At 43.4% G+C, this 26,384-nt stretch overlaps 1 protein-coding gene across 1 annotated transcript; it reads left to right on the top strand.

Annotated features, from left to right (window-relative positions):
• Positions 1–13,980: 13,980 nt before the first annotated feature.
• On the top strand, positions 13,981–17,887 carry LOC310874824 (fibronectin type III domain-containing protein 7-like; the record flags this gene model as incomplete). The annotated part of the gene is made up of 9 exons (XM_083787691.1): positions 13,981–13,990; positions 14,246–14,503; positions 14,619–14,879; positions 14,971–15,231; positions 15,732–15,992; positions 16,132–16,436; positions 16,558–16,790; positions 17,022–17,088; positions 17,807–17,887. 8 exons carry the CDS (start codon positions 13,981–13,983, stop codon positions 17,047–17,049), a joined length of 1,617 nt encoding a protein of 538 aa, XP_083643817.1. The 3' UTR covers positions 17,050–17,088; positions 17,807–17,887.
• Positions 17,888–26,384: the final 8,497 nt, after the last annotated feature.

The raw sequence follows: 26,384 nt of genomic DNA on the forward strand, positions 1-26,384 counted from the left end.
CCCTCTACATGTTCTGCTCAGTTTCAGAGTCTCAGATGTCTTTCCTGCCAGGTCATAAATCCCTTTGTTCCCTTGACTGGCACTGATAAGGATTTCCACAACCCCCTACCAATAGTGGCTGCTTTCATGGAATGTGCAGTGAGAGACCCTCAGTTCTCCCTTGCAGTCTTCATCAGTGTGAAATAGTTGATCAATAATTATGACCTAAATATATTTTACTACACTTCTGAATAACACATCCTTGCACATCCATATATAACTCGACACCCCCTATGCAGAGATGAAAAATTGATATGGTTTTGATCAATTTTCCATATCTGAGCGATTTTTCTATTCGGGCGTTTAACATGGTTTTAAGTTATAACGTTTATACAACTTTTAAAACACACTAAATAACACAACACATCAACTCATTAGAAATCAATGTCACTTAATGTCTGTACTAATAATGTGATTGCTGGAAGTGAACTATATTTGGTTAGTTCCTCTTCCCTTTTATCTCACTCCTCCATTCTTATTTGGGAGAAGCAGATTCTTGCCATGTCAGTCAAACCTGATTGCCATGGCATTATTTCACCTCCTGTCCGTTTTTATGGCTTCCTGCCTGGACAAAAGGTTAATTCTTTATCTACACATTCCTCCAACTTAACTTGGTCAAGCTGGAGGAGAATAAGCAGTCGCGTCTGCTAACCTTATCTCAACACCCCCATCTGTCTGTTCACAGAATGTGGACATTGGATGAACACAGTTTACACAAATGCAGTTTATTACCTAACTAATCACAAAACTTTTTGGCTTTGTTACTTTGTTAGGGAATCCCAAATTGTAATTGAACAAATAACCTATTTTTTATTTCAATCAACTTGGTGTTTTTCAACCTTTTGGATTTTTTAACTTTAACTTTAAAGCAACCCAATTGAAAATTGCAAGTTTGCAACATTTTCACCACACTATGTGTTTTCCACACATGTGGTTGTTTGTGCGTGTGTGTGTCTGTGTGTGTGTCTGTGCGCGCGCACGCGCTCAAACACCACCTCTTCACACGTGCACTAAACTCCTCTCCCCTCATTGAAGAGAAGTAAATCATTATTCAGCATCCTTCAACACAATTACACACCACATTTTTAATGCACAGTTCAGTCACACATTTGTCCGTGTGAGTGTGTGTGTGTGTGTGCTGATTGCAGATTGTGACACCTGATTGTCACTACATCCCCATTTCCTGCTGTGTGCAGAACAATGGGGGGGGGGGGAGAGCAAATCACTTGCTCTCCTTGGTTGTGTCAGCCCCTGGTCTCACTGACTCAGAACTGGCAAAAACGTTTTTCCATTTCCATTTCACTTTGTTTATATTGGACAACAAAGCTTTTTCCTTAGCCTTGTGATCTGATCGACAGGCCCTGCAATGACAAACAAGCCCACAGGCGCATACCTGTGTTGGCACTGTGGTCAGCTTCTTTGTCTGCTGCACAGATGGCCCAGATTGCACCACACTGGACTCCGCCACCCCTGGTTTGTGAGGTGACTTACCCCCTATGGTGGTGAATCCCCGGGCTGTGAGTGTGTGTGTTTTGGATGTCCGCTCCTCCGACTGAACGCGAAGACTGGCACCGATAATGCCATCCCTCGAACCATTCAGCGTCTTTGTGATGAGGTGCTTTGACTCCCTGGCCCCGCCTTCGATGTCCATCGCAGGCACGGCGTTGATGGGCAAGGTGGTGTCAGTTGGATCTGACCCCCCCGCTCCTGTTGAAGAAGTGATGTGATGCTCCAGGGTCTCGATCCCTGGCCAGCTTCTCACCTCTGCTCCTTTTGACAACTGCACTGTGGCGGTTGTCTCCCCTGTGTCGTCCACAGGAAACTCCACGCCAGCGACGTCCGTCACTGGCTGGACTTTGATGGACGAGCAAGTGACATCCTCCAGGTTCTGGACCCCTGGCAGGCTCACCTGACTCGCCGTTGTAGTCAGCTGCGCTGTCTCTTCTGCGATGTCCACAGGAAGTCCCACGCCAGCGAAGCTTGTCGCCGACGTGGGTATGATGAACGACTGCTCTGCTGCTTCCGCTGCTGCCGCCGTCCCTTCTGTGTCGCCCACAGGAACTTGCCCTTCGCCAGCGGCGTCCGCCTCTGGCATGGCTTTGATCCCCAGCTCTCCCGCTGGGCCCGTGGATTTGCCCACGGTGGAGGGCTCTGGTTCTGCAGGATTACTGTAGGTACCAGGCTGCTCCGTGGTGACAGGCTGCATCGGTGGCCCGGCTTCCCGCCCCTCTGGCGTCCACGTGGCTTCCCGCCCCTCTGGCGTCCACGTGGCTTCCGGAATGTCACATCCGGTCATCTCCCTCACTTCTCCCCTGGGATAGAGAAGGATCATGGTTTCCGGCCTCGGCCGGCTTTCCCTGCATTCTGCAGGCTTATCACAGGGGCCTATCTGGCTCCCTGCTGTGTTCCTAACACTTCTCAACTCTAGAGCTTCCATTATTTTTTCGAAGCTAAATACAGAGCATATTTTTAAACAAGATACTAAGTCCTGCTTCTCTTTTTCAACAATATCAAACCTGCCCACGCTTTCTAATCTTTTGATATAGAATGCGGAGAGATCTCTCACGTCTCCTCTTTCAATTTGCAGTTCAATTACCTGATCTGGAATACTGCTTAATGAGCCCCATTTGAGGCTCTCTCCCAAACTAAGCGCCATATTACAGCAACGAAGTTTGGACTCTTTACAGCTATCCTGTAGCTGCTTAAGCCAATTTTCTGTAAAAGCCATCTTACCCCCTCCTCCCCCACTGTTAACAATTTGTTAATAGGGTTAGTAGACAGAGGTTAGTGGTTAATTGACTTCACAACTCATTCACACAATTGCAAATGGTTAGTTTTCGCCCAGTTAATAATAGTTATATTAACTTGGACTTTAGGACACTCACTGTGCCCTCTTTTTACCGGGCGTTTCACGATTCGTGTTTACGTATTTCGTGATCTCCACACGGTCTTTTATCCTCCCGAGACCGAGAGAAATAAGCATGCAACTTTTCCGAGCTGTCGCGTTGGCCTTTGACAAGGCAACAGCCTCTAACGGGTCCAATGATTTTATGCCTTTTACCAGGAAGGCCGTCCTATTGACGGGTCCAAAATAAATGCCTCACTGGTTACCGTGTTAGTCGCGTTTATAGTTATGATTAACATTCACCATGCTAATTTAACATGCATAACTATTTGTATGAATCAAAAGGATCCCATAAATCCCCTAATCAATACCTTAGCCAATAAATCTTTTATTAGTAGTCTACTACCAGATGTATATTAGCCGCGGACTGTCTACTCTATAGCATTATTAAATCTCCCAGATTTTACTATAACACTATTCATAATAGTGGACGCTCCCGGCGCCAGTTTATATATTGACACGTCCTTAGATGCGATTTACCTACTTTGAAAGCACGCTTTTACAGTGTTAAAACATTATTTGATTGTAACTATTTAATTACATCACGTTAACACAGCTTATCAAACCAGTCCCCTGTCACTCTCGTGTCAGACGGAACTTTCAAAGTCCCTTGCACTGTTTTAGTGCAGGGCACATTTACATGACAAAAGTCACTTGCGCAGTGAGAAAAGGGATTTCCTCCTCACATGCACTCAAACTGGTGCGTAGTGAGAAATAGGGGTTTCCCTCCTCCCCCACACGCAACAAACTGCTGTCCTCTGTGCTGCCTGAGCACCCAGCTAAAATAGCCTATCTTTATTGTGTTGTTCACAGATAAAAGCACTATTATTATTTTAAACGGTCGGTTCTTAATCCGGCACAATTAAAACTTATTGTTTGGTTCAAATAGCCTAATAATCAGTTCCTACTGACCGCCGATAGAGTCTTTGCTCTCATCGATCAAATGACTAAATGCCAAACTTTTGTTTAAACCAGTCACTCATTTGGGTGGCTGTGTTTAACTCCGTTTTCCATAGACCCATATCTATATGACAACGGGTTTTACGGTGTCGCATTTAGTTAGCCCAAATCAGACGCATCGCGCGTTTGATATGAGGACACTAAACATGCGCATCGATCGCCATGCGCTGTTACGCACGGCTTCACATTCGTCTGAATTTAACCACATCAAACAATCCACAAACAGTGTGTCGTTACCTGAACGATCTGAATTGAGGGTTGTTAGTGGGGCACGATCCAAACTATATGTGTGCCGCGGTCTCCACTCACGGCTTTATTTGTTTAGATTGTGGTTACTTTAGTAACTTTACCGACGCTGTTTCTAGTTTAGACAGCCCTCGGCCACAACATAAACTACGGTAGCAATTTAAACTGCAATATGTCCAGTTGTTTAGACCATATTATGTCTTAAATAGCCCGGGCATAACCCGACTGTACGCTGAGCTCAGCGCACGGCACCACATTGCTCGCTCGGCGGCGAGATAATACCTCGCACGGCGGCGAGTCCAAACTGCACTAACGGACGGTTCTTTTAACCGCACCCGCTCCAAACTGTACAGCCTGATTTAACCTGGTATTAATCGGGCGCTTTAGCAGCCCTACCAAGTATGAAATTGTGCGCTGTCTTCAGCGCACGGCCTCGGATTGATACTGGAATATTTTATTCTGTTTGACTGTTTCAATTCGAGTTGCTGCTGTAGCAGCGGTTTAAACTGTGCACTCCCAGTGCACAGCTACGCAACGAATTAAACTATTCGCTCTGCGGTTTAAACTATTTGAACGGTCGGCTCTTTAACCGGCCGTGATCTCGCACTGTGCGCTTTAGCTGCACTGCGATTTAAGACTGTATATTTATACTGTTTTAATTTGTGCGCTCCGATAGCGCATCAAATCGCACCAGTGCACTGATTAAGTGCACGGCCGCGATTTAAAACTGTGCGCTCTAATAGCGCATCAAATCGTAACTGTGCACTGATTAAGTGCACGGCAACGATTTAAAACTGTCCGGTTTTTGGTGAGATTTGCCGGGATCCGAATTCCCAAGAGATACAGCAGATAAGCTACGTTCAATACGCACAATTGATTTATTTAATGCTTCAATAATTTCCTTGTTTTACGAATCAAATATGCTTTTTATAGGGTTTTTATTAGTTCATTTAAACATAAAACACATATAACAACATTCACACATTTGTTCAAACTTCCCCAATGCAGACTGACAAATAGTACCCTGGAACTTGTGCATTTGGCACGGCCTTAAAGTCTAATGCCTAACCTACTCTCATTTGGTGAAGTGTGGTTAATATTGAACATATTAGTTTGTGTGGCGTGTGCCACTTTTCACTATGTGTGTGGTACTTCCACCTATGTGTGGTTCCACCCACTAAATACTATGTGGTTTTAAATCTACCATTCAAGATTATTGATTTGGAGACAAGAACACATATAAACATTTGGTTACAATCTAATTATCATTACACATTTATAACATATTTATGGAATAATGCACATATCATATGATTATATTTACCGCTGGCCTCATGCTGATCTCTATCTTGTCACGGTGGTGTGGTGTAGAATCTAACTTCAACTTTCCATCAACAGTGTACTTAGACCAAAGAGAATGCCTTTGCAGCCAATCAAATGACAGGGTCAGTTTTTCTGCCCCCGTCCTTTAGCCAATGAGAAGCCACAGACACCTTTGCCTGTGGATTCTGACATCAGCCCCTCGCAACATGCTCCTATCACTTCCTGTCAAGTGAGCTGCTGCTTATCTCTAGATCAAATGTCTAGATTAACTTGGTAGATCATTACATTCTTATATTATCTAGGCTTTACTAACCCAGTATAATATTGGTTACATTTAGAACACATTTTACTCAATGAAAAGAAAGAATTACCAGACCATGGTTTCTCCCTCTACATGTTCTGCTCAGTTTCAGAGTCTCAGATGTCTTTCCTGCCAGGTCATAAATCCCTTTGTTCCCTTGACTGGCACTGATAAGGATTTCCACAACCCCCTACCAATAGTGGCTGCTTTCATGGAATGTGCAGTGAGAGACCCTCAGTTCTCCCTTGCAGTCTTCATCAGTGTGAAATAGTTGATCAATAATTATGACCTAAATATATTTTACTACACTTCTGAATAACACATCCTTGCACATCCATATATAACTCGACAGTGTGAAACATGAAAAAGAATCTCGGACCGAGAACAATATTGTGTTGCCTATAGCAACCACACTAATGCGACTAAAGACTATGTACTAATATGAACAGTCTCCAACAGACTAATTTGATAGACTAATTAAGATGCTCAGCATACGTTTTGTACTTTTGTTTGATCAATTGAAGCACAAATGAAAGAGAATAATCATTCTTTCTCTCCACTTCTTCCCTCCATCTCTCCAGGTCCCTGCGCCCCCAGTAATGTTTCTGTTTCTGCATCATGTGGGGCTAGCACAGTGTCCTGGTCCCCTGTTTCAGGGGCCAACATGCACATAGCAACAGCAACGGACACGAATGATGGACACGAACACACCTGTAACTCAAGCACTGCAAACACCTGCTCTTTCACTGATCTACACTGTGGTGGAAACTACTCTGTCAGTGTTGTAGCTGTTGACAGAGGTTGTCACAGTGAACCAAGTTCAGCTGTGGAACTTGAAACAGGTGAGACACTCACCAAAGACACTGATATTTAGCATATATCTCTGGGAGATTACTTGGGCTACAATCTAGACATGGATGAGTGTAAGAAACGAGTAAAGGGGGAGGAATGAATCATTTAGCCACCCCACAATGCAATCTCATGAGAACTAAAAATAAACAACATACTGTACGTATAGCATGTCCACTCATCATAATACTGATTTTAGATCTTAATTGTTACAATTAGTTACATTTCTTTCTTGTTCCGATCAGTTCTAATCATTTACTATACAGAATATCTTTGAGCCCAGTTATATTGTGTAATGTTTAACGCTGTATTCCATCGTCTCTTTGCAGTGCCATGTGTTCCTACCAGCGTCTCGGTAGCTCCTGACTGTATCAGGAACACTGCTGTTGTGTCCTGGTCTGCCAGCAGGGGGGCAGTACAGTACTCTGTGTCTGCCTGGAGTAGTCAAGGCCATGCCTCGAATACCACCTGCATGTCCTCTGATCTCAACTGTACTCTTACAAACATCACCTGTGGCTCCAACTACACTGTAGATGTAAACTGCTCCAGTGACCCGACTTAGGTTGGACTTAGTGACTTGATTGCTAAATGAATAAACAAATACATATTATAGTAGAACATTTGACTTGAAAACGTTTCTGAAAGTGTGTGATTTCCTTTCGAAATTCATTTAATTCCTTGAACATCATTATGATATAACATGTCAACATTGTGTTTTGCCTTTGTCTCTTCTCAGTTCCGTGTGCCCCAGTGAATGTTAATGCCAGTCTGGCGTATCCCAACTCAGCCCATGTGACCTGGGTAGGAAGCTCCAGTGCCACATCTTACAATGTGACGGCAGTGGCTCAGGATGGACACATACATTACTGCTCCACTAACAGTACCAGCTGTCAGATACCCAACAACATGCACTGTGGCCAGAACTATACCATCACAGTGACACCATATACTGACTCATGTGCTGGGAATCCCAGCACTCATCATCACTTCATTGCAGGTATTCAGAGAGAACAAGATTTAAAATCTTAAAGCTATGCATCTGAACAGTCTTCAACAGACTTTTAGAACATTGTTTTTAATCAGTTTTTTCTCTCCACTTCTTCCCTCCATCTCTCCAGGTCCCTGCCCCCCCCCAGTAATGTTCATGTTTCTACAGAATGTGGGTTTAGCACAGTGTCCTGGTCCAATGTTTCAGGAGCAGATATGTACATAGCAACAGCAGCAGCACATAATGGACACGAACACACCTGTAACTCAAGCGTTGGAACCTCCTGCTCTTTCACTGATCTACACTGTGGTGAAAATTACTCTGTCAGTGTTGTAGCTGTTGACAGAGGTTGTCACACAGACCCAAGTTCAGCTGTGGAACTAAAAACAGGTTAGAAGATGTTCACCACAAAACACTGCAGTGCTGCTTTTTACCTGTTGGGTCGTTTTAATTAGGTGTCGATTACATTATATTAAATGGCTTCAAATCTAGATATAGATGAATGCATGAAATTAAATGATTAAGTGGAGGAAGTCAAAAATAAATTAACTACCACACAATGTAAATTAATTTAAAATTATGTTTCCACTCAGAAAACAATCTTTTATTTTATAACACATTGCCATGTTTCCCCTTAATAATTTGCAGGTTCAAATCTTAATTTACAATTGTCTTAATGGTAGTCTGGAGCCCTGCTACATTTATTTTCTTGTTACTTCATTATTAATGCTGCTGTACAATGTTTAACTCTGTATCCGTCCTCTCTTTGCAGTGCCATGTGTTCCTAACAACGTCTCAGTAGCACCTGACTGTATCAGGAACACTGCTGTTGTGTCCTGGTCTGCCAGCAAGGGGGCAGTACAGTACTCTGTGTCTGCCTGGAGTAGTCAAGGCCATGCCTCGAATACCACCTGCATGTCCTCTGATCTCAACTGTACTCTTACAAACATCACCTGTGGCTCCAACTACACTGTAGATGTAAAGGCTATTGATGGAAACTGCTCCAGTGACCCGAGTCAGACCCTGACATTCAGCTCAGGTAAGACATGGAGAACATATACTGTATGTATGCACAACAAAGGCCAAAGGCAACGTAATGCTGCTTTTGGATAGTCTCCACTTAACCCATTGACGCCTGGTGCAACGTATACGTTGTTCTGCCCTTGAAGCCGGCGCGCTCTCTGTGTCTCATCAGCTATTGCTATACATGTAGCAACATAACTATTTAAAAAAAAATCATCAGAATTTGAAGGTTTTCAGAAACCTTAGGTCAGGCCCTAGAAGGCGTTCCCAGATTCGGCATCAGGCATCAATGGGTTAAGAAAGATTTAAGTCGAATCAATGGAAGTGAATGAATGAATGAATAATTATGTTACATTTCAGCAATGAGAAATTCAGATCCTTCCTCCTTAGGATATCATCTTAAAGTGTACATTTTATCCTCAATAACAACACTCCCCCCACCTATCTCTCTCCCCAGCCCTGTGTGCCCCAGTGAGTGTTAGTGCCAGTCTGGTTTGTTCCAACTCAGCCAATGTGAACTGGCAAAGAAGTCCCAGTGCCACATCTTACAATGTGACAGCAGTGGGTCAGGATGGACACATACATGGCTGCTCCACCAACAGTACCAGCTGTCAGATACCCAACATGCACTGTGGCCAGAACTATACCATCACAGTGACACCATAATTATGCTGACTTATGTGCTGGGAATCCCAGCATTCCTCTTCACTTCAGTGCAGGTACACAGGGAGAACAAAATATGTACTAACTAGAAAGGTGTAATTTTGGGAAATTGAAAGTGTGGTTGCATTGACACAAGTCACGAGGAATCCACTGGGAACTGAATTCTGTCTTACCATTATATATTTAATACATATTATAATATTATATATTGCGATATCATGTGAAGCATGACAACAGTGACAACAGTCAGTGTGTGAAACATGAAAAAGAATTCCGGACCGAGAACAATAGTGTGTTTCCTCTAGCAACCACACTAATGCGACTAAAGACTATGTACTAATATGAACAGTCTCCAACAGACTAATTTGATAGACTAATTAAGATGCTCAGCATACGTTTTGTACTTTTGTTTGATCAATTGAAGCACAAATGAAAGAGAATAATCATTCTTTCTCTCCACTTCTTCCCTCCATCTCTCCAGGTCCCTGCGCCCCCAGTAATGTTTCTGTTTCTGCATCATGTGGGGCTAGCACAGTGTCCTGGTCCCCTGTTTCAGGGGCCAACATGCACATAGCAACAGCAACGGACACGAATGATGGACACGAACACACCTGTAACTCAAGCACTGCAAACACCTGCTCTTTCACTGATCTACACTGTGGTGGAAACTACTCTGTCAGTGTTGTAGCTGTTGACAGAGGTTGTCACAGTGAACCAAGTTCAGCTGTGGAACTGAAATCAGGTGAGAAGATGTTCACGAAAAACACTAATGCTGCTTTTGACCTGTTAGGTTTATTCATGTTCTCTTCCGAAAGATTTATTTGGAATGAATGGATTCGAACCTAGGTTGGACTTAGTGACTTGATTGCTAAATGAATAAACAAATACATATTATAGTAGAACATTTGACTTGAAAACGTTTCTGAAAGTGTGTGATTTCCTTTCGAAATTCATTTAATTCCTTGAACATCATTATGATATAACAACATGTCAACATTGTGTTTTGCCTTTGTCTCTTCTCAGTTCCGTGTGCCCCAGTGAATGTTAATGCCAGTCTGGCGTATCCCAACTCAGCCCATGTGACCTGGGTAGGAAGCTCCAGTGCCACATCTTACAATGTGACGGCAGTGGCTCAGGATGGACACATACATTACTGCTCCACTAACAGTACCAGCTGTCAGATACCCAACAACATGCACTGTGGCCAGAACTATACCATCACAGTGACACCATATACTGACTCATGTGCTGGGAATCCCAGCACTCATCATCACTTCATTGCAGGTATTCAGAGAGAACAAGATTTAAAATCTTAAAGCTATGCATCTGAACAGTCTTCAACAGACTTTTAGAACATTGTTTTTAATCAGTTTTTTCTCTCCACTTCTTCCCTCCATCTCTCCAGGTCCCTGCCCCCCCAGTAATGTTCATGTTTCTACAGAATGTGGGTTTAGCACAGTGTCCTGGTCCAATGTTTCAGGAGCAGATATGTACATAGCAACAGCAGCAGCACATAATGGACACGAACACACCTGTAACTCAAGCGTTGGAACCTCCTGCTCTTTCACTGATCTACACTGTGGTGAAAATTACTCTGTCAGTGTTGTAGCTGTTGACAGAGGTTGTCACACAGAACCAAGTTCAGCTGTGGAACTAAAAACAGGTTAGAAGATGTTCACCACAAAACACTGCAGTGCTGCTTTTTACCTGTTGGGTCGTTTTAATTAGGTGTCGATTACATTATATTAAATGGCTTCAAATCTAGATATAGATGAATGCATGAAATTAAATGATTAAGTGGAGGAAGTCAAAAATAAATTAACTACCACACAATGTAAATTAATTTAAAATTATGTTTCCACTCAGAAAACAATCTTTTATTTTATAACACATTGCCATGTTTCCCCTTAATAATTTGCAGGTTCAAATCTTAATTTACAATTGTCTTAATGGTAGTCTGGAGCCCTGCTACATTTATTTTCTTGTTACTTCATTATTAATGCTGCTGTACAATGTTTAACTCTGTATCCGTCCTCTCTTTGCAGTGCCATGTGTTCCTACCAACGTCTCAGTAGCACCTGACTGTATCAGGAACACTGCTGTTGTGTCCTGGTCTGCCAGCAAGGGGGCAGTACAGTACTCTGTGTCTGCCTGGAGTAGTCAAGGCCATGCCTCGAATACCACCTGCATGTCCTCTGATCTCAACTGTACTCTTACAAACATCACCTGTGGCTCCAACTACACTGTAGATGTAAAGGCTATTGATGGAAACTGCTCCAGTGACCCGAGTCAGACCCTGACATTCAGCTCAGGTAAGACATGGAGAACATATACTGTATGTATGCACAACAAAGGCCAAAGGCAACGTAATGCTGCTTTTGGATAGTCTCCACTTAAGAAAGATTTAAGTCGAATCAATGGAAGTGAATGAATGAATGAATAATTATGTTACATTTCAGCAATGAGAAATTCAGATCCTTCCTCCTTAGGATATCATCTTAAAGTGTACATTTTATCCTCAATAACAACACTCCCCCCACCTATCTCTCTCCCCAGCCCTGTGTGCCCCAGTGAGTGTTAGTGCCAGTCTGGTTTGTTCCAACTCAGCCAATGTGAACTGGCAAAGAAGTCCCAGTGCCACATCTTACAATGTGACAGCAGTGGGTCAGGATGGACACATACATGGCTGCTCCACCAACAGTACCAGCTGTCAGATACCCAACATGCACTGTGGCCAGAATTGACACCATATGCTGACTCATGTGCTGGGAATCCCAGCATTCCTCTTCACTTCAGTGCAGGTACACAGGGAGAACAAAATATGTACTAACTAGAAAGGTGTAATTTTGGGAAATTGAAAGTGTGGTTGCATTGACACAAGTCACGAGGAATCCACTGGGAACTGAATTCTGTCTTACCATTATATATTTAATACATAATATAATATTATATATTGCGATATCATGTGAAGCATGACAACAGTGACAACAGTCAGTGTGTGAAACATGAAAAAGAATTTCTATGTACTAATATGAACAGTCTCCAACACTAATTTGATAGACTAATTAAGATGCTCAGCATACGTTTTGTACTTTTGTTTGATCAATTGAAGCACAAATTAAAGAGAATAATCGTTCTTTCTCTCCACTTCTTCCCTCCATCTCTCCAGGTCCCTGCGCCCCCAGTAATGTTTCTGTTTCTGCATCATGTGGGGCTAGCACAGTGTCCTGGTCCCCTGTTTCAGGGGCCAACATGCACATAGCAACAGCAACGGACACGAATGATGGACACGAACACACCTGTAACTCAAGCACTGCAAACACCTGCTCTTTCACTGATCTACACTGTGGTGGAAACTACTCTGTCAGTGTTGTAGCTGTTGACAGAGGTTGTCACAGTGAACCAAGTTCAGCTGTGGAACTGAAATCAGGTGAGAAGATGTTCACGAAAAACACTAATGCTGCTTTTGACCTGTTAGGTTTATTCATGTTCTCTTCCGAAAGATTTATTTGGAATGAATGGATTCGAACCTAGGTTGGACTTAGTGACTTGATTGCTAAATTAATAAACAAATACATATTATAGTAGAACATTTGACTTGAAAACGTTTCTGAAAGTGTGTGATTTCCTTTCGAAATTCATTTAATTCCTTGAACATCATTATGATATAACATGTCAACATTGTGTTTTGCCTTTGTCTCTTTTCAGTTCCGTGTGCCCCAGTGAGTGTTAGTGCCAGTCTGGTTTGTTCCAACTCCGCCAATGTGAACTGGCAAAGAAGTCCCAGTGCCACATCTTACAATGTGACTGCAGTGGGTCAGGATGGACACATACATGGCTGCTCCACCAACAGTACCAGCTGTCAGATACCCAACATGCACTGTGGCCAGAACTATACCATCACAGTGACACCATATACTGACTCATATGCTGGGAATCCCAGCATTCCTCTTCACTTCAGTGCAGGTACACAGGGAGAACAAAATATGTACTAACTTGAAAGGTGCAATTTTGGGAAATTGAAAGTGTGGTTGCATTGACACAAGTCACCAGGAATATATAATATAATATATATTATATTATATTATATATTGCAATATCGTGTGAAGCATGACAACAGTGTGTGAAACATGAAAAAGAATCTCGGACCGAGAACAATATTGTGTTGCCTATAGCAACCACACTAATGCGACTAAAGACTATGTACTAATATGAACAGTCTCCAACAGACTAATTTGATAGACTAATTAAGATGCTCAGCATACGTTTTGTACTTTTGTTTGATCAATTGAAGCACAAATGAAAGAGAATAATCATTCTTTCTCTCCACTTCTTCCCTCCATCTCTCCAGGTCCCTGCGCCCCCAGTAATGTTTCTGTTTCTGCATCATGTGGGGCTAGCACAGTGTCCTGGTCCCCTGTTTCAGGGGCCAACATGCACATAGCAACAGCAACGGACACGAATGATGGACACGAACACACCTGTAACTCAAGCACTGCAAACACCTGCTCTTTCACTGATCTACACTGTGGTGGAAACTACTCTGTCAGTGTTGTAGCTGTTGACAGAGGTTGTCACAGTGAACCAAGTTCAGCTGTGGAACTTGAAACAGGTGAGACACTCACCAAAGACACTGATATTTAGCATATATCTCTGGGAGATTACTTGGGCTACAATCTAGACATGGATGAGTGTAAGAAACGAGTAAAGGGGGAGGAATGAATCATTTAGCCACCCCACAATGCAATCTCATGAGAACTAAAAATAAACAACATACTGTACGTATAGCATGTCCACTCATCATAATACTGATTTTAGATCTTAATTGTTACAATTAGTTACATTTCTTTCTTGTTCCGATCAGTTCTAATCATTTACTATACAGAATATCTTTGAGCCCAGTTATATTGTGTAATGTTTAACGCTGTATTCCATCGTCTCTTTGCAGTGCCATGTGTTCCTACCAGCGTCTCGGTAGCTCCTGACTGTATCAGGAACACTGCTGTTGTGTCCTGGTCTGCCAGCAGGGGGGCAGTACAGTACTCTGTGTCTGCCTGGACTAGTCCTATGAATGCCACCTGCCTGTCCTCTGAACTCAACTGTACCCTTAGAAACTTCACGTGTGGCACCAACTACACTGTAGCTGTCAAGGCTATTAACGGCAACTCCTCCAGTGATCCGAGTCAGACCCTGACATTCAGCTCGGGTAAGAGATGGAGAATTTACGTGCACGAGAACACTTTTACTCTATACACTGACTGACTGCATGCTGCCACCTGTAGATTATTCATCTAATTAAAACAATCCATCATTTTCCCCAGTCCCTTGCCCGCCCCAGAATATAAGCGCCAGGGTCAACTGTTCCTCTAACACCGCGGCCATCTCCTGGAATCCCAGCACCGATGCCCTCAACTACACAGCTTTCGTCACTGGTGGTGACGGAACAGTTTTCCCGTGCACGTCTTCCGACAATACGTGTTCCGTCGAGGGTCTGCCCTGCGGAATTACCTTCTCTGTTCAAGTCAGGGCTCACAAAGCATACTGTGACAGCCAGCTCAGTCCACCAGTCAACATCTCATCAGGTACTGTATGGGTGGCCAACAACAACAACTTGCATTTCTTAAACCCTCGATCATCCGACCAACCAAATTCCCTCTCATGTGTATTCTCCAGCTCCATGCGAACCCCAAGGCATCAACGGCTCCTTGGACTGTCTGTCCAATGAAGCAACCATATCGTGGAACGCAACGTTAGGGGCAGAGATGTACACGGTGACGGCGGTGGGTGGAGGCCACGCGACAAACTGCACTGCTTCCACCAGCACCACGTGTATGGTGGATGACCTTGCCTGTGGCGTCCTCTATACGTTCTCTGTCACCGCCGCCAACAGCCTGTGTGACAGTCGTCCCAGCGCCACCATCCAGTTGCAAACAGGTAACGCATGTTTAAAAACGCAGCTCAGAGACACAGAAACACATGTACATGTATTTTTTTCCCCTGTAATGTCTGTGCGAACCCCGGGGTCTGTTGAGGGGTTTCTTTAAAACATAAAAATTTAAGTTGGTCACAAAAATGAAAAACATGTACACATACAAGCACCAATACAATGCTTTCTTTACTATCCTCAACCTACGTTTTAACAGCGGGCGAACAGCGGCGACTCTGGGTGATACAAATCTCCTAGAGGGAGTTCCGTATCACCATTCATGGAGGGTAAACAAAGAAACATTATTTTCATGTTTTCGAATGACGTTCCACCGCCCACTTTTCGACTATCGCTGGGTCCCATAGACAAATAACGCACTTCCGGAAAATACGCCAGGCTGTGTCACCTGCTGTTAGAACGTACCGTTAGCTTTATAATGTAGAATGCCCATTTAAGTGCTTCACTCAGAAAAGCATCTTCAAAACTCTGAATCCCCCAACCCCTTAAGCCCCATGCCGACCAGTCGACCTCTCAGTTGAGTACAACTGTGCCAACCAGTCGGCACTGCTGTCCTGGACTCCCGCCAGTGGTGCAGTGGAATACTTCGGCTGCGCCCAGGACGACAGTGGCGCCAGGCTGTGCTGTGACAGCTTGGACACAAACTGCACCATAGAGGGCCTTCGGTGTGGAGTCCAGTACAACGTCACTGTACTGGCCTCAGATGGGACATGCAACAGTTCTGTCAGTGACACAGTACGCATTGGAGCTGGTAAGAAATCTCACAGTTGTTACAAGAAACGGATGTTTTGCGATTATTTAAAACCTATTCTATACGATAGTTTCTGTATTCACGTCGCACCACAATGACAGTTGATGTATTAATGACCAGTCCAACTCTCTCCTTTTAGCTCCCTGTGCTCCAGACAACGTGCAGGTTCGGCTGTTGCCGCAACACACAACACGCAGCACAACACGAACACGCCAGGTGTTGCGTTTCAGCTGGACACAGGTCCCCTGTTCACATGTCCAGTACATGCTGACCATGACGGGTAGTCTCCTCGGGGACAACCAGACCTTGTTCGACCTCTCTCTTGGACAAACTCGACTGCCTACGAGATGCCCCTGCCCTGTGGTTCATCTTACGTCGCCAGTGTGGAAAGCAGGAACTGTGGTGGAAGCAGTGGCCAATCAGTGGCTCGCAGTGGAAATACAGGTACACTGAGACTGATACATATTGTTCAAAAGTCACGTTGGTGCATGTATGTGATTGTGCCGTTCGGGCAGTTCTTATCACAATCAATACTAACGATAAACCCTCCCCTCCACCTCCACAGCTCCTTGTCCTCCCAACAGGAGTGACGTACAGCGGTGTCTTCTCCTCGGCCACAGTCTCATGGAATGCTTCCGTACATGCCGTCACGTACACAGTGTATGACGACAGCGTCTCGCCAAAGTCCCAGGTGTGCAGCACAGGCAGCCTGTCCTGCTCCGTAGTCAACGTCCAGTCACCTGGTCGTCACAGCCAGCAACGAAGGAGGGGAGAGTGGAGAAACACGTGTCACATCAGGTACGCGCTTCAGTGCACATTGATGTTAAGAATGCTTCATAGCACTGGCCCTCTAGTCCTGCATGGGGGCCCGGACAATTGCTAGTTTTCTGGTTTGCCATCTAGAGTACCAGGTCTGAATTAGTCCCTGAGCAGACAGAGGAGATCAGCTGCTTCACAACATATAATTTAAACAAAATCATAGATAGCAAATAGCTAAACTTACGTGTTGCTTTTTCCTTTACACTCAAGGATGAAGGAGATGTCACTTGAGAAATGACTGTTGACGTTGGCCATGGACATCACCTGTAAATCTCAGGTACTGACTGTGGAAGGAAAGAGCTTCATCATCACTGACCTGAACCCAGGAACCTACTTCAATACTTTAACGTGTTAGGGGGGGTCTGGAGATCATCTCTGTAGAATAGGAGACCCGCAGACACTAGTTGGACAGGATCATTTCTTTCAGTTTTGCACTGTCTCTGTCAAACATGGCATGGCACTGAACAGCAGGTCTGTAATATGATATAAACTGCTTTTATTTTATATTCTTTGAGAAAACAGATGTCAACGACGCATTTGTTACTCTGAACATTCACTGCGTGTCAGTTGATTTTAATCTTTATCAATGCATAAACGAAAGCACACAACACAATACATCTTCACTTGGTAGTGACTACGTATGTGTTGTGATCTAATTGTTTAAGTATGTATAGGCAGGCCAATTAATTTGTTATTAAAAATGATAAGTCAACAACCTTTTTATGGTTACAAATAAATGCTTCTACATAATATTTCATATTGCCTTTTGAATGCAGACGTGAGCCGATGCTGATTTAAAAAAATGCCAGTTATCTCTCTATTAGTCCATCTCTGTCTTATCTTATCTCTATTAGTCCATCTCTGTCTTATCTTATCTCTCTATTAGTCATCTTAGTATATATATATACATATATCATACATTAGTCTCTATTAGTCCATCTCTGTCTTATATTGAATTAATCTTATGTTGTTTTGTTTGTTTTTCCCCCAATAAGACGGGGAAGACATCAATCAGCGACATGTTTTCTGACCTGAGGGACGGACGCAAGCTGGAGGGACTAACAGGCAGCACCCTGGTAAGAGAGAGTGTGTGTGTGTGTGTGTGTGTGTGTGTGTGTGTGTGTGTGTGTGTGTGTGTGTGTGTGGGTGTGCGCGTGTGCGTGCGTGCGTGTATTATTTCATAATACATTTCGATTTCAGCTCTGACATTACTTTTATATTCAGACATGCTCTAGAATGTGAAGAGTCTGCCTGTGCTATTAACTCATTTTGGCTTAAAAAAATCATGAAAATGTGTGCAAATCATTGAATATATATTTTCTTTGACACCGAACGCTTTTAACTTAAATCTTTGCTTCTGGAGGTCCTTGGAATAACATATTTTCGGCGGCCACTAAATCGAAACATAGGTTTCTCAGAAAACTCATGATTTAGAAAGCATTTTGTAAAATCTGGTCTCAGTCCTAAATGGTTTTACCGCCATTTGCTGCTATCCTTCTGCATACAAGTAATTTCCTTCCAAAATGCAAAAGCTAAAATTGTCCTTTCCCTTTCTCCACAGACCAAAGAGCGCGGCTCCACCAGAGTTCACGCTCTGATCAACAAAGTACTTAAAGTCCTGCATCAAAACAACGTGAGTGCACTGATCACATCTCTGGCCTGTTTGTTTCATCTTCTGTCTCATTTCATTCAGTCAACAGATGCTGTAATCTAATTTATATGTTATTAACATATGCTGGATTCAGCACGCACGCACACACACATTTACTTTGTAGATTTTGATTATTATTGCAAAACATACCTTTACCACTTCAGCACTATACACATTTTGGCCATTTGCAAATAGCCGATCTACAAGTTCACAATGCATCGCGATGCGACGCTTTCTCCACCAGCGATATTGGGCTGCTGGTGTTTAAGAGGGAAGAGTATTATTTTGGGTTAGGGTTATTTAGGGTTTTTAAATCACACCCGTGTGAAGTGAGGGGCGCTCTTATCATACGTCATCATACATCATCTCATTCTGACCAATCACAATTTGCGTCCTCAGTTTTGTCATCAAGGTTTTTGTTGAGTGCACAGGGGTTAGGGTTACACACACAGGCTAAACACTAAAAAATAGTCATAGGAAACAGTAGCAAAACAATGTGTGTGTTTTCACAAACCCTCAAAGCTGGACATAGAAGGGGCTAGCGCCCCTCAAACCTAAATATTGATGGGATATTTGGTGTGTGTGCCAGCCTTCCAGGAATTGATGACCTTTTCCCTAAGCTCCTTGCACAGAGAGCCTTTTCAGCCCTTGAATAACAAAGGTCCATTTGACTCGTGGCAAACGGAAGATCTATTTACATTTCTCTCCTCTGTTTAAGAGTTTAATTAAATTCAACGTTTCTATCAGATAAATGGAAAAGATGATGAAATCTGTGTCGTTTTCAGAATACCATGGATTGAGATTTAGTTCAAGGAGCAAGCTGGGTGGCTCCTTTCAATGATTGTTGGATGAAGGTTAAAAAAAAGTTGTTCCAAGCCCACAGCACTTGGAGTACATCAACGTTTTAGGTTTATGGCAAACAAGGCCTCCCCAGGCTCCGTTCAGCTTGCTTGGATAATACTACTTCCGATAGACTGGAAATGTGGCTTTTCAAAATAAGAACTCTAGCGCCTAACCCTAACCCTAACCCTTTAATACACTATAATGACAACACGAGATATCCGTCTTGAACATGATCAGAGCGCAGCGTGTAGCGCGTCTCCCCCTCCCTCTCTCTCTCCCAACACGCGCACACACACACACACACCGTCTAGTGGCTCTGATGACATGTGCTCCGCTGCTGGGGCCGTGCCACGAGCGGCCGTGTGTGCATCCTCGCAAACAGCGAAAATAACCGATCTGCGACTGCAGGAGGAATAGGCTCGCAGCACTCTCGTCGGGAGGGGTGCAGCACAAATATCCTACGAGTAGGGCAACGAAATGGTCAGCTACTCCCTGATGCGAGCTCATCATTCCATAAAAATGAGCCATGAGTTGAATGAGTTGCTGGCAGCCTGGCAGGCAACGAGAGCGTAGCTTGATCGTTAGTTTCATCGTTTCATTAATTTGTTCCACCTGTGTATGTAGGCTACTCTCAGAAGCGCATTGAGTGTGTGTGTGTTACTGTGTTTGTCTCTTCTGCCGTCTGCAGGACTTTCAAATTATTGTAAACACAACATGAACATAGTACTCTTATTATGCATATCGCATTCTCGCCGAGATATATTTCTGAGTAATTTCTTTTTATATATAATAATAAAAAAATATAATAATAAAAATTAAAAAAACAAATGGTTCAAGGCCATAAATTAAGATTCGAGTGCCAACCTTAACGAGCGAACATTCGAACCCTGAATGTTCGGGGACAGCCTTAGTGTGTGTGTGTGTGTGTGTGTGTGTGTGTGTCTGTCTGGCGTGACATGTAGGGCAGGCTACCACGATGACTCAGCTGGCTGCTACCAGCCACCTCCACAGTGGAGTGGAGTCAGAGGGGCAGGCTGGATAAACGTGGTCGTAAGTGGTAACTAAGTGGTGGTTTGTTCAAAACCTACAATCCACTAAATGATCACTCCCGTTCAGAACGGCAACGCTGAGTGCAGAAAGCCCAGCTCGCAGCAACAGTCAGCAGCATTCTGTACCCAGGGAGTTTAAGCCATTTTGGGGCGGGAACCCCTTTTGGTGTTTATAGCATTATGTTATGCTTTAGCTATTGAAAAAAATAGCAGATCTACAAGCTTGTAGTTCTGCTATTTTTTTAAAATCTTGGAAACGTGGAACAAATCTTTGAATATATATTCTTTCAGGGCGAATGTTTTTAACTCAAATCTTTGCTTCTGGTGGGGGGGGGGGGGGGTCCCTGGAACTACATGTTTTCAGATGGGGGGTCATAACCATAACCCCCCCCTGGTGGGGGGGGGGGGTCCCTGGAACTACATGTTTTCAGATGGGGGGTCATAACCATAACCCCCCCCCTAGTGGGGGGGGGGGGTCCCTGGAACTACATGTTTTCAGATGGGGCGTCATAACCATAACCACATCATTCTGTATTCTGTATCTTCCTCCTCCAGGGAGCCGGGTCGTACCTCCTCAACTACTTCCTGTACATCCTGTGGGCTCTGCTGTTCTCCTTCCTGGCCGTGTCCTTAGTGAGAGTGTTCGCTCCGTACGCCTGTGGCTCCGGGATCCCTGAGGTGAGCAGAGGTCCAGACGGGTCACTGGTGGACTGGGTTCCTGACCTGCCCACAGCCCTCCTATGAGACACAGACTGGTTTCTGACCTGCCCACAGCCCTCCTATGAGACACAGACTGGTTTCTGACCTGCCCACAGCCCTCCTATGAGACCCAGACTGGTTTCTGAACTGCCCACAGCCCTCCTATGAGACACAGACTGGTTTCTGACCTGCCCACAGCCCTCCTATGAGACACAGACTGGTTTCTGACCTGCCCACAGCCCTCCTATGAGACACAGACTGGTTTCTGACCTGCCCACAGCCCTCCTATGAGACACAGACTGGTTTCTGACCTGCCCACAGCCCTCCTATGAGACACAGACTGGTTTCTGACCTGCCCACAGCCCTCCTATGAGACACAGACTGGTTTCTGAACCGCCCACAGCCCTCCTATGAGACACAGACTGGTTTCTGAACCGCCCACAACCCTCCTATGAGACACACACTGGTTTCTGACCTGCCCACAGCCCTCCTATGAGACACAGACTGGTTTCTGACCTGCCCACAGCCCTCCTATGAGACACAGACTGGTTTCTGAACTGCCCACTGTCAGTCAGCCAGTCAGCCAGTTGAACCTGACTGTCATTAACCGAGACGTATTATTCTTCTATGTTCTGCCACACAGATCAAGACCATGACGCGAGCAGGACGCGACGGAAATGCAACGCGCCTGGTGGAGCCCTGGCGTTAGCCTTGTTTGTATTTGTTGACAAAATTGTCAATATATTTAGCCTCAGTTTTAGTCATCATACAATTTACAATTTAGGCATTTAGCAGAGACTCTTAATCCAGAGCGACTTACATTAATGATGGGGAATACAAGCTAATAAAAACTGCAGGCCTTCTAGTCCTGGAAAGTTGCAATGCGAAAATGGAAGCCATCGTTCTCACGATAATGAAAATCTAAACATTTTTGTAAACAAATCTTTAAAAAAAAGCTCAGTTTTGATTCAGCTTTCCTCAGTGAAGAACAGTAGTCAACGTACGTTGACTGCGTTTTATGCAAATGTGTAAAATAGGTGTGATGGAAGATGAAGGAAAGCACATTATTAATAAAAGTGTTCGGGCGAGTGTTGTAACCAAACATGAACGGTGTATGTGTCTCTGACCAGGTCCAATCATTAAGGGTGCATGTGTCTCTGACCAGGTCCAATCATTAAGGGTGCATGTTTCTCTGACCAGGTCCAATCATTAAGGGTGCATGTTTCTCTGACCAGGTCCAATCATTAAGGGTGTATGTGTCTCTGACCAGGTCCAATCATTAAGGGTGTATGTGTCTCTGACCAGGTCCAATCATTAAGGGTGCATGTTTCTCTGACCAGGTCCAATCATTAAGGGTGCATGTTTCTCTGACCAGGTCCAATCATTAAGGGTGTATGTGTCTCTGACCAGGTCCAATCATTAAGGGTGTATGTGTCTCTGACCAGGTCCAATCATTAAGGGTGCATGTTTCTCTGACCAGGTCCAATCATTAAGGGTGTATGTGTCTCTGACCAGGTCCAATCATTAAGGGTGTATGTGTCTCTGACCAGGTCCAATCATTAAGGGTGCATGTTTCTCTGACCAGGTCCAATCATTAAGGGTGTATGTGTCTCTGACCAGGTCCAATCATTAAGGGTGTATGTGTCTCTGACCAGGTCCAATCATTAAGGGTGTATGTTTCTCTGACCAGGTCCAATCAGAAGCAGCCAAAACGTTAAACCGCTGTATGCGTCTCTGACCAGGTCCTATCAGCAGCAGCGGCCGCTGGGGTGTCGGTGGCGTTCGGAGCTCCTATTGGAGGAGTTCTCTTCAGTCTGGAAGAGGTGTGTTCAAATTAACAGTTTGACTGCCCTAATTTATCCCAGTCATTCTTCTCATTTGCCGGAAATTGAACTTTGAAGACCCATTGCATATTATTTCATAATGTGACAATATCATCTCAAATGAAAGAGGAATCTTTCCTCTTTACTCAGAATTTTTTGTTATGTTTGTAGCATGTTGCGTTCTTTAGATACAGGCAGTTTTATACAGCTCGGTTTCACCCTAAACAGGCCTCTCGGAAAATGCTTTGGTATTTCGTTTCATTTGTTTGCAGAACACTTCTATTATGCCCATAACATATTCTCTATTCTAGTGACAGAGACGTACCATATATCAAATGAAAGCTGTAACACTCTACTTTCACCAGGAACAGACATACAATTTATATCATGTTTACTTTTCAAAATGTAGCCATTTGAATGAGTCTAGCACTTTTCAGTCTAGCACTTTTCAGTATCTCGTTTTTGATCATTCATATTACAAGTCACATATCATTATGCTGTGTTATATAATGCAATACCATGTCAGACATCAAATGAAAGCTAGAATCCTCTACTTTCACCAGGAAAAGAGATACATTTTCTATCCTTTTCAGTTTTCAAAATATAGGCTTTTGAATGAGTCCAACACTTTAGAAAAACATCTCAAAGTTTTGACCAGTCACATTTATATACCCATAGCATATTTTTGTAATAATGTGAACATGTCACGGAATATACCAATGGAAAGAGGAGCATTTCCTCTTTACACAGAAAAAACAATTATGTTTGTAGCATGTTGCATTCTTTAGATACAGGCAGTTTTATACAGCTCGGTTTCACCCTAAACAGGCCTCTAGGAAAATCCTTTGGTAGTTATCTTCATTTGTTTGTACACAGCACACTTCTATTATGCCCATAACATATTCTCTATTATAGTGACAGAGACATACCATATATATAACGCTCTACTTTCACCAGGAACAGACATACAATTTCTATTTCTATTTCATAGAAATACAATATATGCATTTACAATAGGCCTACATGTACTTAGATAAAATGCAATACTGTTGTGACATCTGGTGGAGCTGTTGCCCCCGAGTACAGATAAGCGGTCTACACATGCCTACATGTATTTAGAATAAATAAGTAAAATAAATAATGTGCTGATGTATCCACACAGAAAACATTTAGGCAAACATAACGAACGTGTAGTCCCATGAACAACCACTAGATGGCAATGATGCTCTTATGCTGGCAATTCTGATGAATAAAGTCACATGTGATGTGTAAAAGTTTTAGAAATAAAGCAAAACAAATGTATTTTCTCTTACACTTGCCTTTGGCTTTTCCAGGCCTTGCTGGACTGGATCTGGGGGGTGAGGGTTGAGGCTGGCTGATCTCAGCACCTAGAAACATCAAATAAATAGATATATTTATTTATATGATGTGCAAAAGAAATACATTTACACAGTACGCCAACTTGAATTGGTGAAAGTCTCACCAATTGCAACAGGCCTAATGTATTTAGAATAATACAAGTAAATAATACAAGTAAAATAAATAATCTTACCTCCAGACACAACACCTGCACCAGCGTCGTCCTAAATGCAAAAATATGATTTATTGACGTATAATCACACACACACACACACACACAACCACAAAATAAGCTTTATTGACATATAATCGTTCAACATAAACAAATCTTTTAAAAAAAGCTCAGTTTTGATTCAGCTTTCCTCAGTGAAGAACAGTAGTCAACGTACGTTGACTGCGTTTTATGCAAATGTGTAAAATAGGTGTGATGGAAGATGAAGGAATGCACATTATTAATAAAAGTGTTCGGGCGAGTGTTGTAACCAAACATGAACGGTGTATGTGTCTCTGACCAGGTCCAATCATTAAGGGTGTATGTGTCTCTGACCAGGTCCAATCATTAAGGGTGTATGTGTCTCTGACCAGGTCCAATCATTAAGGGTGTATGTGTCTCTGACCAGGTCCAATCATTAAGGGTGTATGTGTCTCTGACCAGGTCCAATCATTAAGGGTGCATGTTTCTCTGACCAGGTCCAATCATTAAGGGTGTATGTTTCTCTGACCAGGTCCAATCATTAAGGGTGTATGTGTCTCTGACCAGGTCCAATCATTAAGGGTGTATGTGTCTCTGACCAGGTCCAATCATTAAGGGTGTATGTGTCTCTGACCAGGTCCAATCATTAAGGGTGCATGTTTCTCTGACCAGGTCCAATCATTAAGGGTGCATGTTTCTCTGACCAGGTCCAATCATTAAGGGTGTATGTGTCTCTGACCAGGTCCAATCATTAAGGGTGCATGTTTCTCTGACCAGGTCCAATCATTAAGGGTGTATGTGTCTCTGACCAGGTCCGATCATTAAGGGTGCATGTTTCTCTGACCAGGTCCAATCATTAAGGGTGTATGTGTCTCTGACCAGGTCCAATCATTAAGGGTGCATGTTTCTCTGACCAGGTCCAATCATTAAGGGTGTATGTGTCTCTGACCAGGTCCAATCATTAAGGGTGTATGTGTCTCTGACCAGGTCCAATCATTAAGGGTGCATGTTTCTCTGACCAGGTCCAATCATTAAGGGTGTATGTGTCTCTGACCAGGTCCAATCATTAAGGGTGCATGTTTCTCTGACCAGGTCCAATCAGAAGCAGCCAAAACGTTAAACCGCTGTATGTGTCTCTGACCAGGTCCAATCAGAAGCAGCCAAAACGTTAAACCGCTGTATGTGTCTCTGAACAGGTCCTATCATTAAGGGTGCATGTTTCTCTGACCAGGTCCAATCAGAAGCAGCCAAAACGTTAAACCGCTGTATGTGTCTCTGACCAGGTCCAATCAGAAGCAGCCAAAACGTTAAACCGTCTGTATGTGTCTCTGACCAGGTCCTATCAGCAGCAGCGGCCGCTGGGGTGTCGGTGGCGTTCGGAGCTCCTATTGGAGGAGTTCTCTTCAGTCTGGAAGAGGTGGGTTCAAATTAAAACAGTTTAACTGCCCTAATTTATCCCAGTCATTCTTCTCATTTGCCGGAAATTGAACTTTGAAGACCCATTGCATATTATTTCATAATGTGACAATATCATCTCAAATGAAAGAGGAATCTTTCCTCTTTACTCAGAATTTTTTTTTAATGTTTGTAGCATGTTGCGTTCTTTAGATACAGGCAGTTTTATACAGCTCGGTTTCACCCTAAACAGGCCTCTCTGAAAATGCTTTGGTATTTCGTTTAATTTGTTTGCAGCACACTTCTATTATGCCCATAACATATTCTCTATTCTAGTGACAGAGACATACCATATATCAAATGAAAGCTGTAACGCTCTACTTTCACCAGGAACAGAGATAGAATCTCTATCATCTTTAGTTTTCAAGATGTGGCCATTTGAATGAGTCTATCACTTTTCAGTCTACCACTGTTCAGACTCTCGTTTTTGACCAGTCACATTTATATACCCATATCATATTTTTCTAATGATGTGAACATCTCACGGAATATACCAATTGA

Source organism: Protomyctophum parallelum, assembly GCF_964188405.1.
Source record: "Protomyctophum parallelum genome assembly, chromosome: 17".
NCBI lineage: Eukaryota > Metazoa > Chordata > Actinopteri > Myctophiformes > Myctophidae > Protomyctophum > Protomyctophum parallelum.